This window comes from Dromaius novaehollandiae, chromosome 3 (assembly GCF_036370855.1).
Source record: "Dromaius novaehollandiae isolate bDroNov1 chromosome 3, bDroNov1.hap1, whole genome shotgun sequence".
In the NCBI taxonomy this organism is placed as follows: Eukaryota; Metazoa; Chordata; class Aves; order Casuariiformes; family Dromaiidae; genus Dromaius; species Dromaius novaehollandiae.
In genome coordinates this window covers 82,176,545-82,193,041 of record NC_088100.1, presented here as the reverse complement: position 1 = coordinate 82,193,041, position 16,497 = coordinate 82,176,545, and the positions used below count along the sequence as shown (strand labels likewise).

Genomic DNA, 16,497 nt, shown 5'->3' with positions numbered 1-16,497 from the left:
CTACATGGCTCAAGCACTACAATGTAAATGTTTCCATGGGGTGTTTGAAAAGGTATTACAAATATAAGTGTCTTTTCAAAGAGCAGATAATAGATTTGGAAGTCCTTTTTATATTGTTGTCTTCCTCTTTGCCTTGCAAGAGAAAGCTAAGTGGATGACAGCAGGATCTAAATAAAAACTTGTGAAGAAAAAAATACTAGATGTTGGTATTGGATAGACAATTAAGTGTTCCCTACTGGCATGTGAATGTATAAATAGGGCCCTGCAGAGTACCTAATATGGTACTACTACTATTGCATTGTAGGCCAGAAAAAATGGTATTAGTGGATTTGAAAACATGGATTACTGCAAGTGGATGATGGAAATATATAAACATAGCAGACTACACATAACTTATTTTGAAATAATGTTTCCAAGAACTGGCAGCAAATATTTTTCCTGGTTTTTCATAACCAATGCATTTTGTTCTGGTTTGAATCTCCTATATCTCATTCTAAATTGTATCCAGTTGGAATGCTGTTTCTCAATAAAGACTTTTAAATTTGTTTCTTTAAAATAAATGCAGATTCTTGTAGTTTAAATGTAACATCCTGGATCATTAGTTCCATCTTAAAATAAATAATGCCAAAGTAATTTATTCAACAGTAATTATTGCACAGTAGTCATTAATAGTTCCTGTATAATATAAATGCCTGCTAATATTGACACAATTTGGTTATTCAGTTAGTTGGGGAATGTCGTATGTCAAAAGCTGGGCTTTTAGCTTTATTGTAAATACAGTTTTGCATAGTTTATACATAGTTACAACTCTTTGGCTACAGTATTACACTTAGCTAATTCAGCTTTGTAAAATTCTTAAACTTTGTGATATCTTTCCTCCTGATGAGGATAAACATTAATTGAGCCTGGATTACAGTTAAGAAATTGTTGCTGTGAGCTGTATTCTAGAATCCGGCTTAGACTAATGCATTTACTTGTCAGTATAAACAGAAAATACAGACTCTAAAACTCAGGCTTTTGCATTTACATTGTAACACCAAATGGTTACTATCAGCATGCAATTTTGGGAAAAATTATTGCCATCTTTATAGTTTGAACTGCTTTATACAGTTGCTTTTCATAAGAAGTGTAGATTTGTTTTCACTATGTAATTATAAAGTAAAATGGCAGTATCCCTCATTCAATACTTGAGATTTCCATTCAGTAGGAAACAAAGAATGAAATAATGTAGTTTACAGTAACTGTTCATACTCTTTGCTCTATGTTTGTCCACTTTCATTTCTGCTCCAGGAATTTTACAGTATTTCAGAACAATAGTTAGAAGTCTGTCTCTGTGCATCTTCTCTAATATTACTTTCTTTTTCTTTTGAAAGCAGTTTAACAGTAAAACAAGAGATGGGTTTACTGTGAACACTAAAGTCCCCAGCCTCAAAGATCAAGGGAAAGAATATGATGGATTCACAATTACAATAACAGGAGATAAGTATGTTTGCTATTTTCAAATACATGCATAAAATGCTGTAATGATGAAGTATTAGCAGTTAATTTGTTTTCAAATGACCATTTTCTGTTTGCATAAAGTGGATTTTATGTTTCACTGCTGGCATTTGTGCAAATAACTAAAACTTTAGTTTATCTGAGGTCTTCTCATTCCTATTGTATTTCCTAACAAAGAGGGAATACGGGTAATGTTTAAGAAGCAGGCCCAGTTGAAGTGATTCTCTAACACAGAGTATATAAATGAAGAGAGACCTTGTTGTAGACTACAAAATGCTCAAGGAGGAAAATCTTTATCCATACTGAAATAGCTTTCTTATTGTGGGACCTTGCCTGCTACTGACATTGAGAAGTCCTGAGTGGAATGGAAATTTCTGTGATCCAAGAATGGAAAAAGCTGTCTCTTCTATCTGGTTTCTGGCCTTTTCGTTTTATGTTTTCTCACAATGTTTGTGGATCTTCTATCTGTAATTGCCAACTTAGAGTGTACCATTCTTCTTCTGTGAAGGTGTGTTCAGGGGGCTGTGGGCCAGACTCTGAGTAGTTGCCTCCCTTTAGGAATACTGGCTCATTGTCTTCTCAAAGCATGACCCTTAATCTGAAGTTCAGAAGCCACTTCCAACTGCTAACTGCAAGTTTGAATAGATAGTCCTTGCCTCTGGTTCATTATGGGATTTTAAATTCTATACACTGGAAATTTTCCCAAAACTTGCAAGTTTCCAATGTGTGGTGTGGAAGCTGGGCTTACATACTAAAGTGTTAAATTATCTCTTGGTTTTTAATTTTACATTCTAAGTCATATGTCTCTATACAGTAAGATGATGTAAAATACATGGCACTGCTATCTTGGAAAGATGCTTTGGTGCAATTAGAACTGTATAATTTTGTTCTGTAGAGATTTTGTTCTGCTTGGATCTGTTTCAATCCATAGTCTGTAATTACACTTTCATGCAGAAGCAGTTCCAGTTTGGCAGTTTACATGTTAACAAAACTGTAGTGTACATTCTACACAAAAGTACCCAAACCAAGAAGATATTTTAAAATATCTCCCCACACACACACACTCGAAGTGAAACACTAATGCTTGTCAGATATCCTTCAATGGAAATACTTTTTCTGTGATTAGACATCAATCGTTACATACTCCTCCAGGAAGACTTACAGCATGACAGAATGTTTTTAATTTCTGTGATTTTTATGGAAGGGGTGTGCAGTTCATTGATTCTCATGCTTAAGAAGAATGATAGGAAAAAGGTTATGATGTGACACTTTACTGTAGTAAATTTGTAACATCTTTGATATTAGATTGTGTATCAAGCTCTGTGCAAAAAAATTCTATTCTCCTTTTTTGTTTAATTTGCTTGACAGAGTGGGGAACATACTATTTTCGGTAGAAACTCAGACAACTGAAGAAAGAACACAGCTGTATCATGCAGAAATAGATGCACTATATAAGGATCTAACAGCTAAAGGAAAAGTACTAGTTCTGTCTGCAGAGCTAGGGGTAAGGTTGTTTTAATGGAAATAAATTCCTTGATGTAATTCTGTTATATTTCATACCTTCTGTTTAACAGGTACCTTCTTAATAATTTTTGAGATCCTAAGTAGTGAAGATCTTAGGTAATGAAACTGACTGCTTGAATTTGACTGCTTGTTTAATCCTAGTTATGACAATTAAAATTAATTGCCATATTTTTACCTGTTATTTAAAAGTTTGCTCTGCTTTGCTGCATCAAAGGAGAAGGCCAGACAAGGAGGTCCCAGCATCACAAAGTGCTCCAATATAGAAATGCATTTTATTTTTGTTTGCTTCATCTAGTAAATCTGTGATCACTGCTTCATTGTGCTGTCAAGCACTGCTTAAGATCATGTGTAGATTTGGTTCATGATGGCCAGATATGAGAAGTAACATGAAACTACAGATCCATGGCAAAGAGTTACAATTGTGTTCATGTTGGTTTGTACTGTAATAAGGATCTGACAACATTTGAGCTTGTCCTTTCCATTTCTGGTCCTCTAACACAGTACAGGTGAACTGTAGCTCACCTAAGTGTTAAATAAAATGATTTACTTAAACACCTGTTAATCGGACTTCTATTTATCAGCTTGACATTTTTGACATTTGAAATGGTTCTTTAGAAAAGAATCGTAGTATCATAAGACTTTTCTATATGGATTACTGTATGTGGTTTTGTGATTTTTTTTTTTTTTTTGGTCTGGACCATTAGTGTTTAATTATCTTTTAATTCTTTTTTTTTTCTTAACTTAGGAAGCAGATGCTGTGTGCAACTTGATCCTATCATTAGTTTATTACTTCTATAATTTAATGCCTCTTTCAAGAGGATCCAGGTTAGTGTTTTTCTTTTATCATACATCTGTTATCGTCGATACACACTGTAGAATACCTGTATGTTTCAGTATCTTAATATATTTATTCTTAAGTGACTAAAACAGGCTCTGTGAGTTGAACTGTCTATCCTGTAGTGTCTAATTTTATGCTGCCATGACAATAGGGACTGACTTTGTACTGTCTTAAAAGCTGCCTTGTCATTACTGATGGTAATTATTCATAGCTACATGCATATTTAAAATGAGTAGTCTATATTTATAGACTTCAGTTCACAGACTGAAAAGTATCATTTTTAAATTGTAGCTTTTGAGTTCCTAATCCATATTATGTTACAGTGCTGTAATTTCACTCAAAAAGCTTTACTGAAATATGTATTCTAGCTAAAATATATTTTTAGGTTCATTTAGTTTAATGAGGGACGCTACACAGTAAATATTAATTTAGTAATTTATTACAACTGTTAGGGTCACCAAATGAAACCTTAGAATAAATTCCCCATATTTCACAGGTCTTTCTAACTGAAATTTCAGTTTAATACAAACCTGGTTACATCTAAGACTATGCTGAATCTCTGCTCCACAGAGCACTTAAGAGTTTTAATCTTATTATTAAGCACAGTTTAGTTAGTAAAAAAAAAAAAAAAAAAAAAAAAAAAAAAAAGAATAGAGATTTTCAGTTGTATAATCAAGCTGTGTTTTTATTTTACAGAATGTAAAAATGAACAGAACTTGTTTGAGTTTCAAAATTAAAAAAAAAAACAAATGCTAAATATTGAACAGCTGCAGGGTGAAAAAATTCACTTTCTCCTCTACAGTGCCTCTAGCTGTGTTGCAGCAGAGTTCATAAACTCTGCTGGACTTTAGTTATAGTTAAGCATCTTGGGAACAGGAGTTTGCTTTGTCTTTAGCTTCAGTGGAGTTTTAAGAGCTCAGAAGTCTGAAATTATGATTCTGACCCCTGTAGAAACAGTGTTTTTCAGTAGTTCATCTCCATAGGGCCATAAGTTCATTCCGATGGTATTGGAGAGCGAAAGTGATTTCACCTTTTAAGTGTTTCCTTTTTGTTTTTGCTTCTAAAATAAAGTAACTATCAAAGTATATTTTATTAATCTTCTATGCAATAGTAGTAGATTCAATTTGTCTATGTTATCTAAAATAGTATTATGGAAAGACTTATATTTTGTTTTTTAGTGTGATAGCTTATTCAGTGATCATGGGAGCACTAATGGCGAGTGGAAAAGAAATATCAGGAAAAATCCCTAAAGGAAAGGCAAGTATCAAAATACACTGACTCAGCCTTGGGAGAAGTTATAAACGTGGGGAGGGAGCTGTAAGAATGAACAGAAGTTGCCTGATGGTTTACTGGAGGTGTCAGCCATTTACTGTGTTGTCTTGCAGCCTGAGCTGAGTTTTAAAGTTTTCATACCTGTTCTGACAGCAGGTGAGATTTAGAGGTAGTATCTGCGATATCTCTGGTTAACTCAGAAATTATAGCAGTTCATCTGCCACGGTAATTATGCCTTTTTAACCCTGAAGCTGTTCTAGGGTGCTGAGCAGCTCTTTCCAGCTTCCTTTGAAAGTACTCTGAGAATACTTGGGCAGAATTACTGGCTCTTCTAAGTGTGTAGCAGAAATTTGCTTTCTTTGCTCTCAATGTATTTCTACTTGTCAAATTCTAAATGATCTGGAATACATTTGCAACTTCTCTTAATTCCCCTTTCCCCTCTGTATCCTGCTTAATTCAAAATGAAGTCTTAGCTTTTAAGTCACTAGATTCAAAATTATACCACCTTGCTCGATGATGGGGGTTCCCTTTATGTATTTAGTCATATACTGATATACTGATTGAAAATATATTTCAACTATTGATCTGTTAGCTGTATTGCCTCTTCAGCATGCAAGAAGTGAGAGCTCCTTTGTCTTTTAATGCATTGTCAAAAGGATCAAAGAAATTCTGGTGAAAATCAGCATTTTTGAAGAAAACATCTTGCATGTATACCTGAAGAGAGTGACTTTCCCTCTCGTTCCAGCAGTACATGTGAAAACAATGAAGTTTGTCCTTTCAGTACAATGAGTCTAGAAGGTTGATAACATTAAAAACAAAACAAAAACTGAAAACAGATGAGGCAAATATTATACTGTACTCTTAATAGCTTTTAAGAGTGGACTGCACTTGCTTAACAGCAAGAAAGCTTGCTTTTCAGTGGGTCACGAAGCTGGTATCTTCAGCATTCTGTAGGAGTTCTAGCTGAAGCAGAAGATCTGTTTATCTGGGGAAGTTTTATGCATCTTTTTAGGTCTAAATAGAGTAGTACATTTTGCTGACTAATTTGTGCAGGCAAACAGAGTTTCAGGATTACTTGAAAGCAGAATTTCTGACTTACAGCAAACTTTGGGGCTACTTCTGTGCCTGAACTGGAACAAAACCTTTTTTACGAAAATTTTCACCAGCTGGAAGAGGGTTTTTTTCAGTTGAATGAAACTGTTTGGGATTTTTTGCCAGATTCATTAGAAGGGGATTTCCAGTCGCAAGCTTATGAGAGAATGCGTTATCAGACTGCTCTGAAGCTAAAGATGTCCAGCTCTGGAGAGTCTTGTTCTTACCACGTGGCAGGTCTACCAGTAGCCAAGGCCAGTATAGTATCCAGCATTGGTTGTGATGGGGCACACCAACCCTCAGACAGCTTCAGTGCCTGGCACGCCCACTGACTTCCAGACATCTTTCTTTGGTGATGAGGGACAAACTAATCTGTGCATAAACCAATTTGTGAGCTTATTCCTCACCCACCAGGAGTAGTGGTAACATTCTCTCAGAACCCTTGAATTGAGCCAAAGTTCAGTGAACCCCAAATGTTTCAACTTAGGTGTTTCAGTATTAATGAACTGCTGTCTTGGACCAAACATTGTTTCATTGAAAACACCTTATCAGCTGTGGATAGGAAGTTGCCCAGATGTCTATGTGTAGTCAAAACTTGTCTAAAAATCCATTGTGGCAAGAAGCAATACAGAATGCTCAGAAAGCTCAGTATAAATCGACCAGTCCGGTGATACTGTATTTTGGCATTTTGCAGAATACAGTATGTAGAATCAATGAGAAATACCCCAGTTTTAATTGGGTGTTGTCTGTCTTCATCCCTGTATTACAGTATTTTCTGGCACTGAATTAGTAGTATAAATGTCTTGTTAAGGGATGATTTAAAAAAAAATTGATTTTACCAGAAAAAGGAGGATATAATTTTAAATTTGGATTTAACTATTAAGAATATTCAAGAATTAACTCTGTGGAATTAGAGAATTTAAAACTTCTCTCATTTCTTAACATCTTTCTTGTTTTGTTGCATTTCAGCTGGTTGATTTTGAAGCAATGACAGCACCGGGGTCTGAAGCTTTTAGCAAAATAGCAAGGAGCTGGATGAATCTAAAAAGGTAAATTGTTTTGCCAAAATGGTTGGGGAAAGAGATGTGGGGGAGCTCCAGGTTTTTCATATAGAATCTTAGACGTGTGCTTATATATGATATTACTAGATACTTAAACAGTGGATGGGATTACAGTAAAACTTGCTTTTGACCCAATCGTGAATTGGCATATCATACTGCTGTCACTAATCAGACAGTTCTTAAAGTTTAAGATTTGGGCTTTTTAAGAATTTGTGCCCAACAGTGATAGTCACCTGCCTCTGGCCTGCCCCATACGGCTGTATCCAGGGATAGTCTTCCCCTATCCCACAAACCTGTCCCCAAAATTTTTGCATTCACGTTTCAGCAGACTTGACCCAGGCCCTGTTTGGTCCAATTCTCTGATGAAATCTGACATCCTTCCTCCATTGACAACATAGCAGAGGTCCTTCTGGATTTTGCACCACTTAATTTGTAACTTTATTCCTACAAAAACTGTGGCCTACAGTTAGGGTTGGGACGGTGCTGGAAAGGGTCTGCTAAAGGAAAGACTGTCTGCCAAAATAATTCTCATCAGAGAGCTTGTTCTTCTGGGACATTTCTGGGGGTCCTCAGCTAAATGCAAACCAATGCATTTTAAACTATCATTTTCTGAATTTATCAAAAATCCCCGGCCAGCCCAGCATAGGCTTATGAGAAATATAAGGTACTGTGCTCAAACGAGTGGTTAAGCTGCTGGAGCCCATAAGAAAAAAAATAAGGCAGTGGCATCAAGATGAGCCCTGTTTACATCACTTGTCAGCAACAACTGGCTCTTATGGGCATTTGTAGTATGGAAATTAAATGGGAGTAAAATATGAAAGACTTCTTATGTGTCAAATTTAAATCTATACTAAAAAAAGTGACTTGGGAATGATGAGTTTGGTAAATGATCCACTGTATTTTTCAACACTGGTTAGGAATTGATGAGACAAGACTTGAGTTCACAAACACAGTAGTTTATTTCTGATCTAACAGAATAGTAGTTTAAACACTCAGTTATCATGTGACTGTTATCCTCTGAAAAAATTCTTAGAGCAATGTTTTCTTCATTTTGTCCAGTGGTAAAATTTGCTAGTTTTGTTTTGTTTTTAATTAATAAATCTGGTGATTGAGAGAACAAAGTGGGGAGAAATTTTAACTTAGTCACTTCTTTTCCATTCTAAGGATCTCTTCAAACTATACATTTAAACTTATTTACCTATCCTTTAATCCTGTTTTAATCTGGAGTATTTTCAAAGTTGATGGCAGTTTTGAAGCCTCACTTTGGTCCCTGGGAAAATCATGGGGTGAGTCCTCTAGGAATCTGTTTCTGAGCACAAAAAGATGGTGGTTGGGCACAGCCAGCATGGATTTACCAAGGGTAAGTCATGCCTGATCAACCTGATTGCCTTCTGTGAAAAAACTGCTGGATTTGTGGATGAGGGGAGAGGAATCGGATGTCGTTTACCTTAGCTTTAGCAAGGCCTTTAACACTGTCTCCCACAATATTTGTGTAGCAAGGTAGGACATTTTGGTCTGAATGAAGGGACAACTAGATAGGTAAAAAACTGGTTGGACTTGGGCATAGTGATTAATGGGTAACGCTCTATCTGGAGGTCATTAACAAGTGGAGCACTGCAGGGGTCTATCCTAGGACCTGTCCTGTTTAACATCTTTATCAATGAACTGGAGGGGGCAAAGGAGTGCTTGCTCTTGAAGTCTGCAGATAACACCAAGTTGTAGAGACCAGTTGATACACTCGAGGATATTGCCATTTGGAGAACCTAGACAGGCTGGAGGAATGGGTCAGCAGGAGCCTTACAAAATTCAGAAAGTACAAATGCAAAGTCCTGCACCTGGGAAGGAAGAGTCCTGTGCAACAATATAGGCTGGGGACTGACTGGTTGGAGAGCAGCTTTGCAGAAAAGGACCTGGAGGCCTTGGTAGACAGCAGATGGAACTGGTAATGCTGGCAGTGAGCCCTGGCAGCAGGAGTGTCCAGCAGCATCCTGGGCTGTGTTAACAGGAGCATACCCATAGACTGGAGGAGGTGATGATCCTCCTCTACCTCACACTTGTTTAGACCACATCTAGAACGGTGCATCCAGTTTTGGGGCTGCCACTACAGGAAAGACAATGATAAACTGGGGCAAATTTGGCAGAGGGCCACCAAGATGGTCAAGGGGCTGGAGCATATGCCTTATCAGGAGGGAATTGGGCTTGTTCAGCCTGGAGAAGAGAAGGCTTTGTGGGGGCCCAGCAGCAGCCTTCCAGTACCTATGAGGAGTATCAAGAAAATGGAGCCAGGCTCTTCACAGTGGTGCCCAGTGGGATGACGAGAGACAATGTGCATAAGTTGAAACAGGAGAGAGAGGTTCAGGCTGGGCATAACTTTTTCACCCTGAGGCAGTCAAACAGTGGAGCAGGTTGCCCACAGAGGTTGTGCAGTCTCTGTCCTGAAGGTTTCCAAGACCCAGCAGGATAAAGCCCGGAGCAACCTGGTCTGACCTTATAGTTAGCCATGCTTTGAACAGGTTGTCAGATTATGGACCTTCTGAGGTCCCTTACAACCTGAGTTACCCTATGATATTAATGGCAGTTTGTACTGCTGCTCTTAGTGCTAAATAAACATCTCATCGATTAGTGCAGTTTAACTTACTATCTGTGGCTGTCAATCTCGCCAGACTGTAATACCTCACTTAAAATGAAGAACATCATTAAGAAGACTCAAGTACATCTGGTTTAGGCTTAGATTAAAATTCTACATGCAAATGCAATCATATTCAGTTCTTATTAAGTAGTGACACTTTTAAACTACAGTGTAGCAGCTTGCAGTTGATGCTGCTTTTACTGTAGTGGGTTTTTAGTAAAAGTAGCCTGCACAAATATTATGACTTGGTTGTCTTGGAAATATAAAACATTTATGTTTCCCACATTTTTTTTAACCATAAATTTCCCAATTTACAGGCTTAACCTCTTTCTTAATCCTGTGCTCATGTATCAAAAATAAATTTTGACACATCTTTACTAGGACAGAGCAGACTTTATCTTAGGATCAAAGGCAGTGTAAGCCATTTCAACCCTTGCTACATGTTTCTGACCCTCTCAGTTGCACTGTTGAAATTATTTGCAGGATCCCATAGCAAACCAAATTTGGATTAAAAAATAACTGTATCAAAAACAAACTTTATTTTTAATCTGGACCATTTCATAGTGCAGTCCCACCAATAATTTTACTGGCTTGACAGAGATGTGTAGTAGGCCAGGAATCAGGCAGAGGCGAGAAAATGCTAAAGTAGGCTTTGCTTGAGGTTGAGGAAAAGTATCTGTGGAACTACAGCCCAAAGGACTTGAAGTAATAATATAAAGATAAGTAACCTGACTAATTTGTCAGCAGTGTAGGAATAATAGTGGGTAAAGTAACGAAGACTTGCAGACTTAAAGCAATAAAATTCTGCTTTAATTTCTGCCATTTCAGAAGGCTCTTTTATATGGTGATTATTTTCATTCTGTATATTGAGAGCACTTCCTGAAGTGAGTAGTCATGAGAAGCAAGGGCTGATGGGCAACAGATTCTTGAATTCAGTTCCCAAATTTGTTGGCAAAGGGGATGAGCGGAAATATAAGTTAACATGTTAACTTCCTGGTAATTCTTTAAACTCAGCAAAAGATGATTAATTTTCTTTTTTTCCCCTTTTTTCAGTATTTCTCCTTCTTACAAGACTCTATCATCAGTATCAGAGACATTTCCAACACTGAGAACGATGATTGAAGTACTAAATACAGACTCATCTCATTGTTTAAGAAATACTATGATTGTTGTGTAATTTATACAAATAAAAAGCCAAGTTTCATTGCTTCATAAATTATTTTGAAGGAGGAAAATTACAGACAAACTGGGTTTGTTTTTACTTTTATATGAGGGTGGGTTTTTTTTTCTTTTTGGTAAATAGGGTACTTTGACTTGAGTAGTTCTCACCAGAAAACAGGAATCTTTTTGTGTGACTAACAATATTACAAAGGGGAAAAAGAAATATAACAGTTGACTTTTCCTGTATCCAGGCTTACTCTGATAGGAAATAGTTACTCAGGGGCCAAACTGAAGAGCAATAAGAAATTTCCATTTAAGTTATGTTCTGAACGTACTGCAGATGAAAATTTTAAAAATTTAATGTCCTTAGAAAATACCACTTCCCATTTGTGGGTGTGTTTTTTTTTTTCCCAAAGCCTCTGTCTTCTTCATGGAAAACTTCATGAGCCATACATGTGAGAGTAATTGGTAGATACACAGGCGTTTCATGTAATGTAATCCAGCAAAGGAACAGCTGTCAGCTTAAAAGAACTGGTTTCAGGAAAACATACTTTGGAAATAAAAACAAGCAAATGACATATCCAGAATTGGTGAATAAATGTTAGAAACACAGCAATTTTACATTAGTCTCCCTTTCGAAATACTCCATTCCTGTTCCTCTTTGGCAGAAGATAGCAAGAGTGAGAATATACTTGGAGAGCTATCTAGGGGTCTTTGGGTTGCTTTTGTTGGAAGGGACTGGCAGCATTCTGGAAAGACAGACATCCTGTAGGGCAGGGCTGATTCAGTTCAGAGAACATGGTCAGTACCACAAACTATGGTTCACATTGTAATAGTGATGATACTGCTTCTGCTAAGTTCTCATTAAATTACATTCATTTTAATTTGAGCTTTGTGACTTTGTAGCCCTTTGTCAGGATAAGTTAGTTCAGAAACGTAAGCTATAGCAGGCAACGGTGAGGCAAATGTTTCCTCAGTGCCTTTATCAAGTTTTTGTTGTCCCCTTAATATTCAGCATTTCAGAAAGACTGTTCTCTTTCTAGATATGGCTTTCAACTTTTTCTAATGTTGATGGTCTAACTGTGATTCTGTTGCTACCACCTTTTACACATGTACCCTTTTCTTTACGTCTTCCTAATTTTCCAGTGCTTATGGCTTTTTGGGGCAATTGCAAGTCACTGCCCTAATCACATTATATGAGAGATGCTAAATAAAAAGTTATTTACCAAGAGGTAGAGGAGAAAATCCTGCATGCCCCAAGCCATGCAAAGCCCAATAGCAGTGGTATGGTTCCTTTTTCAGCTACAGCATGGTGCAATCTCAAACCTCCCTTTAATCAAAAAAGGAAATGCAGCAAAGCACCAAGAATATCAATACAAGTGACCTGCTTCAATAGTGGGACTGAAAGTAGGGTAGATATATTGAAGGGAGGGCTTTTATCTTGATTACCCTACATAAGTATTAGTTGGATTCCAAGTGGGCTCTATGCGTGTATACATTTGGTGGGTATGTGTTTTAAGTTCTGGCAAAAGAAAAAAACTCAAAAGCCACAAGTAAGTTAGAATTTGCTGTGAGTACTAATATCCATTATGAAAAGAGCCCTGTTCATTTAAAGTTGGATTTCAATATTTGCTAACTGGTTCACTGACAAAATAGATATGGGTAGCCAGACACCAGAATGTTCACATGTATGGACGTTTCTCCTAGAGGTAGGAAAGGAAACCTGGAAAGTGGATGTTTACTATGTCTGTACTACCAAACAGTGCATCCCACTACGAGCACATCAGTTCCCCCACTACATGTGTCTCAGAGGTTTTATTTCCTTCTGCTTCATGTCTGGTTTGTGAACTGGCTGCTCATTAGCATTTGGAGTTCATTTTAGCAATGTGTTTTCCAGTTTGGAGTGAAACAAAGCATTCTGAGACCTCTCCGCAATGTGAGTCAAAATGCAGTAAGTGGAGAACATGAGGAGACTCACTTCAGAAGTTTGCTCCTGATTCAAACTAAAATAATGATGCATATATACCTGTAGGAACCTGTTTTTCATGAACTCCTATATTCAAAGACTATATACTGAAAATATAAGAGTAGGGAAAGAATGTGCATTCCCCCCTGCACTTACAGCCTTCTACCATCTTTTGCTGAAACAAATTGTACTGTCTGTGTGGTCACTGTTTCTCCCTAAGAACAAGTGCTGTTATAATATCAACTTCTTACCGTACTAACTTACATTTACTGTTAATAGATTTGCAAGTACAGCAGAAGCAATGTTGTATGAAGGAAGGGGGAAGAAATAGGAAAGAGATTTTTATATTAAAGATTTTTTTTTTTTAATTCCTGACTGCGGTACGTCTGAGGGTAGATCTAGAATTTATTTCAAGATTTGCATAGACTGTCCTAGAGCTACAGTAATAACATGGTTAGATTTGATTGGAAAACAGTGACTCCCAGCCCAAGAGACTGATAAGAATGCTCAAATGTGCAGTATCTTGAACTGTAGAAATCAACAGTTGTTTCACAAAAATCAGTACCCAAATATTGTACCCACATCTGAGCATCTTTTTCCTAAAGCCTGTTTTTTTTTTCCCCCCTCTGCTTGTGCTTGTTTGCAAGGAAATCATTAAATAAGTGAGCAGGAAATATTTAACGAGTGCCCAAAACATCAACATACAAGGAAATCTAGGAAAAAAGGGGAAATACCTGTTTGGAATCCAAGTTAGTAGTCATTAGTGAGCACTAATCCACTTTGTAATATTGTTAAGCATTTTGAAGGATTGGTATAAATCTGAGAAAGCAAGTAAAAATCACCAGAAAAAAAAGAAGCAGATTTCAAATGTAGCCCTAAGATTGATTAACCACACCATAGTAAAGGCAGGTTTGACCACCTGGCTGGCTGGCTGATACTAATGAACACCCTTTTAAAACCTTCTTGATCAGAATTTATGTAAAGGGCTAAAGTAAGTATTTCTTTCCAAGTAAGAGGATAAAGTAGATTTGTGAGTTTCCATTAAAAGAACTGTATTACTGCCCAGTTGTGATGAAGGTATTTTTCCACTATCCTTTTGCTTAAGTACCTTTTCCATTCTGCTATAAGTAAATACTACTCACTTCTATTGTGTCTTCTGTTTAAGGATCTAAAAGCTTCAGAAATATTTATTAGATTTCATAATGGAGGAAAGTAGTAATTATTCTCTCCTACCTAATGGAGAAACAGGTACAGTAGCCAGGAAGAGATTCCTAATTTCATGATTACTTGATTGTACTAAAACATTACAATTTCTTTCCTCTTAGCCTGTAAGTTTTCCTGTATTATTTCTTAAGAAAGGGGAGCTCTATGTTGGTACTAACCAGGAAGTTCTTGGGGCTATAAAATAAGAGAAAAGATTTCTTGTTTAAGAGAAAAGATTTCTTTTTTTAGGGCTCTAACAGAGGGAGTGGAGAAGTGATGGTGGGGAATAAGAAAACTCCAGGACAAACAAGCCACATACATCTGTTCAGGTTTTTTTTTTCTCATTTATCTATTCCTGTGACTGACTTCATACCCATTCCCCTTCTGTCAGATAAAAAGATGATATTAAGGGGAGATTAAACACCTCTGTGAGAGTGTGTGTGTGTGTTTCAAAGACTTGTTTCTCTGGGTGTGATACATATGACTAAGAAGGAAAGTGAGCTTAAGTTAAATACTCCCAAACAAGTTTAACAAACAAAACAGGATTATATAAATGGGCTGGTATGTGATGACTTGGAGAATTGTAATTACCTCCTAAGAATGGAGAAATCTAATTATCATTTTCCATCCTCTTCTATGTCAGCTTAGATAACTTGCCTAGTGCTATCATTTGAGCTCTTAAATGGGAACACTAATGTATAGCAGCCCCAGCCATTTAACTATTAGGAATAATAGTAGAGAAAGCAGAGTGGAAAAAGAAGACTTGCTAGGCTGAACCTCAATATTTGTGAGACTTTGTTTTGAAGAAAATAAAAACTCTTATGCAGCTATCCAGGACAAAAGGCAATTAGCCTTGCACAGATCTGAGATACTTGTCTATCTTTGGTAAGGAGAAAGAGAGTGAGTGTGTGTGCGTGTGCATGCATGCACACACGTGCACTCATGTATGTGAAGAAACAAAAATGCTGAGACTAGGGGATCTTTCTGGAGGTTAGCAAAACATTCGATGTGGTACCATACACAAAGTTAGGACCTGACAGGAAGAGAGCTCCTGTAGAGTGGATGAAGAGCTAAATGAAAGGGAGAAACAAGGTGGCATGCTGCAAGGCAAACTAAAATTAGTAACGTAGCTTGACAAATTTGCAGGTAATGCAAAATTTGGAGGTGGTGCTAATAAAATGAGGCTCAGAATAGTAGGTAGGAAGAACTCAGCATCTGAAAGTACCTCAAATGGGACAGTATTGCAATCAATAAAATCAAGTCCTTTGTAATTTTCAAATAATGAGTTCCAAGCTTGGGTAATGCAAGTTGCAACTAACAAAATTTATTACAATCATGTGGCTGGGGAAAAGGCCCATGAAACCCTAGTACGCACCAGGAAAAAGATTCCTAGTCAAGAGTATTTTAAGGATGTTATTTGGCACTGGTGGGATGTCTTCTGCAATACTGGCATATTCTGGAATTCTGATATACAACTCTTGCCATCTGTGTTCAAGAACAATGAATGCAGATAGGAACAAGTGTAGAAGAGGGCCAGTAGGATGAACAGGGTACTGGAGAGAAGGCTGATGCAACACAGGATCTCCCTATAACTACATCAGTATGAAAATTAGCAAATTTAGGAGAGAAAAGAATTACAGCTAAAAAGAACCCTACTGTTGACATGAGCTGGTCAGTGGGCTGGTAACTAAAAGATTTCAAAGACTTGGAAGGGTTAAGTGTAAGGTACTCCACTCTTGCCAAAAGAATATTTCAAAACCAGCTACTTATAGTATAACTTATAAACCTGCGAGCAGAATAGTATGATGTGGTCATCAGAAATCCCTTCCAATCATGTGGGAGAGGTCAGTGATGTGCAGAAATTCAGATTCACAATCTCACGAACAGAAAAGTATCAGAGCAGTCTAATGCGGTGATCTGTTATCCTACTACTATTGCCTCTTTATTCTTCACTAGCTACTTTCCTCCCACATTTCTCTTAATTCACTGAACATCTGAAAGAAAGCAGTCCTCTTCCTCTTGTAGCACACCTACTAAGACTGAAGAAAGTTATTTCAGCCTATAGAAACTGTATTCATTCATGGCTTTGGGAACTTCATCAACAATAAAACCCACCAGAATATATGAATTCTATTTTCAAAATATAACTAATACATAACAGATGGGCTTGTTACATTTGGGACACAACTCTCATTTATCTTACCAAAATAATCCAGATGCTTTCAAATGACTCACTGCTGAGTTTGTTTAATTG

The 16,497-nt window shown here is 37.0% G+C and overlaps 1 protein-coding gene across 2 annotated transcripts in view; it reads left to right on the top strand.

Annotated features, from left to right (window-relative positions):
* Positions 1 to 11,117, top strand: part of TTC13 (tetratricopeptide repeat domain 13) — a 47,185-nt gene extending 36,068 nt beyond the window's left edge. Inside the window, exons 18-23 of one of the 2 annotated variants that reach the window (XM_026117334.2) lie at positions 1,377 to 1,483; positions 2,866 to 3,001; positions 3,767 to 3,846; positions 5,038 to 5,116; positions 7,193 to 7,272; positions 10,967 to 11,117. In XM_026117334.2, the coding sequence (XP_025973119.2) occupies positions 1,377 to 1,483; positions 2,866 to 3,001; positions 3,767 to 3,846; positions 5,038 to 5,116; positions 7,193 to 7,272; positions 10,967 to 11,090 (606 nt within the window). In that variant the 3' untranslated portion in view covers positions 11,091 to 11,117. Of the gene's footprint in view, positions 1 to 1,373; positions 1,484 to 2,865; positions 3,002 to 3,766; positions 3,847 to 5,037; positions 5,117 to 7,192; positions 7,273 to 10,966 lie in introns of both variants that reach the window. The other variant, XM_026117332.2, reaches the window with a different exon arrangement.
* Positions 11,118 to 16,497: the final 5,380 nt, after the last annotated feature.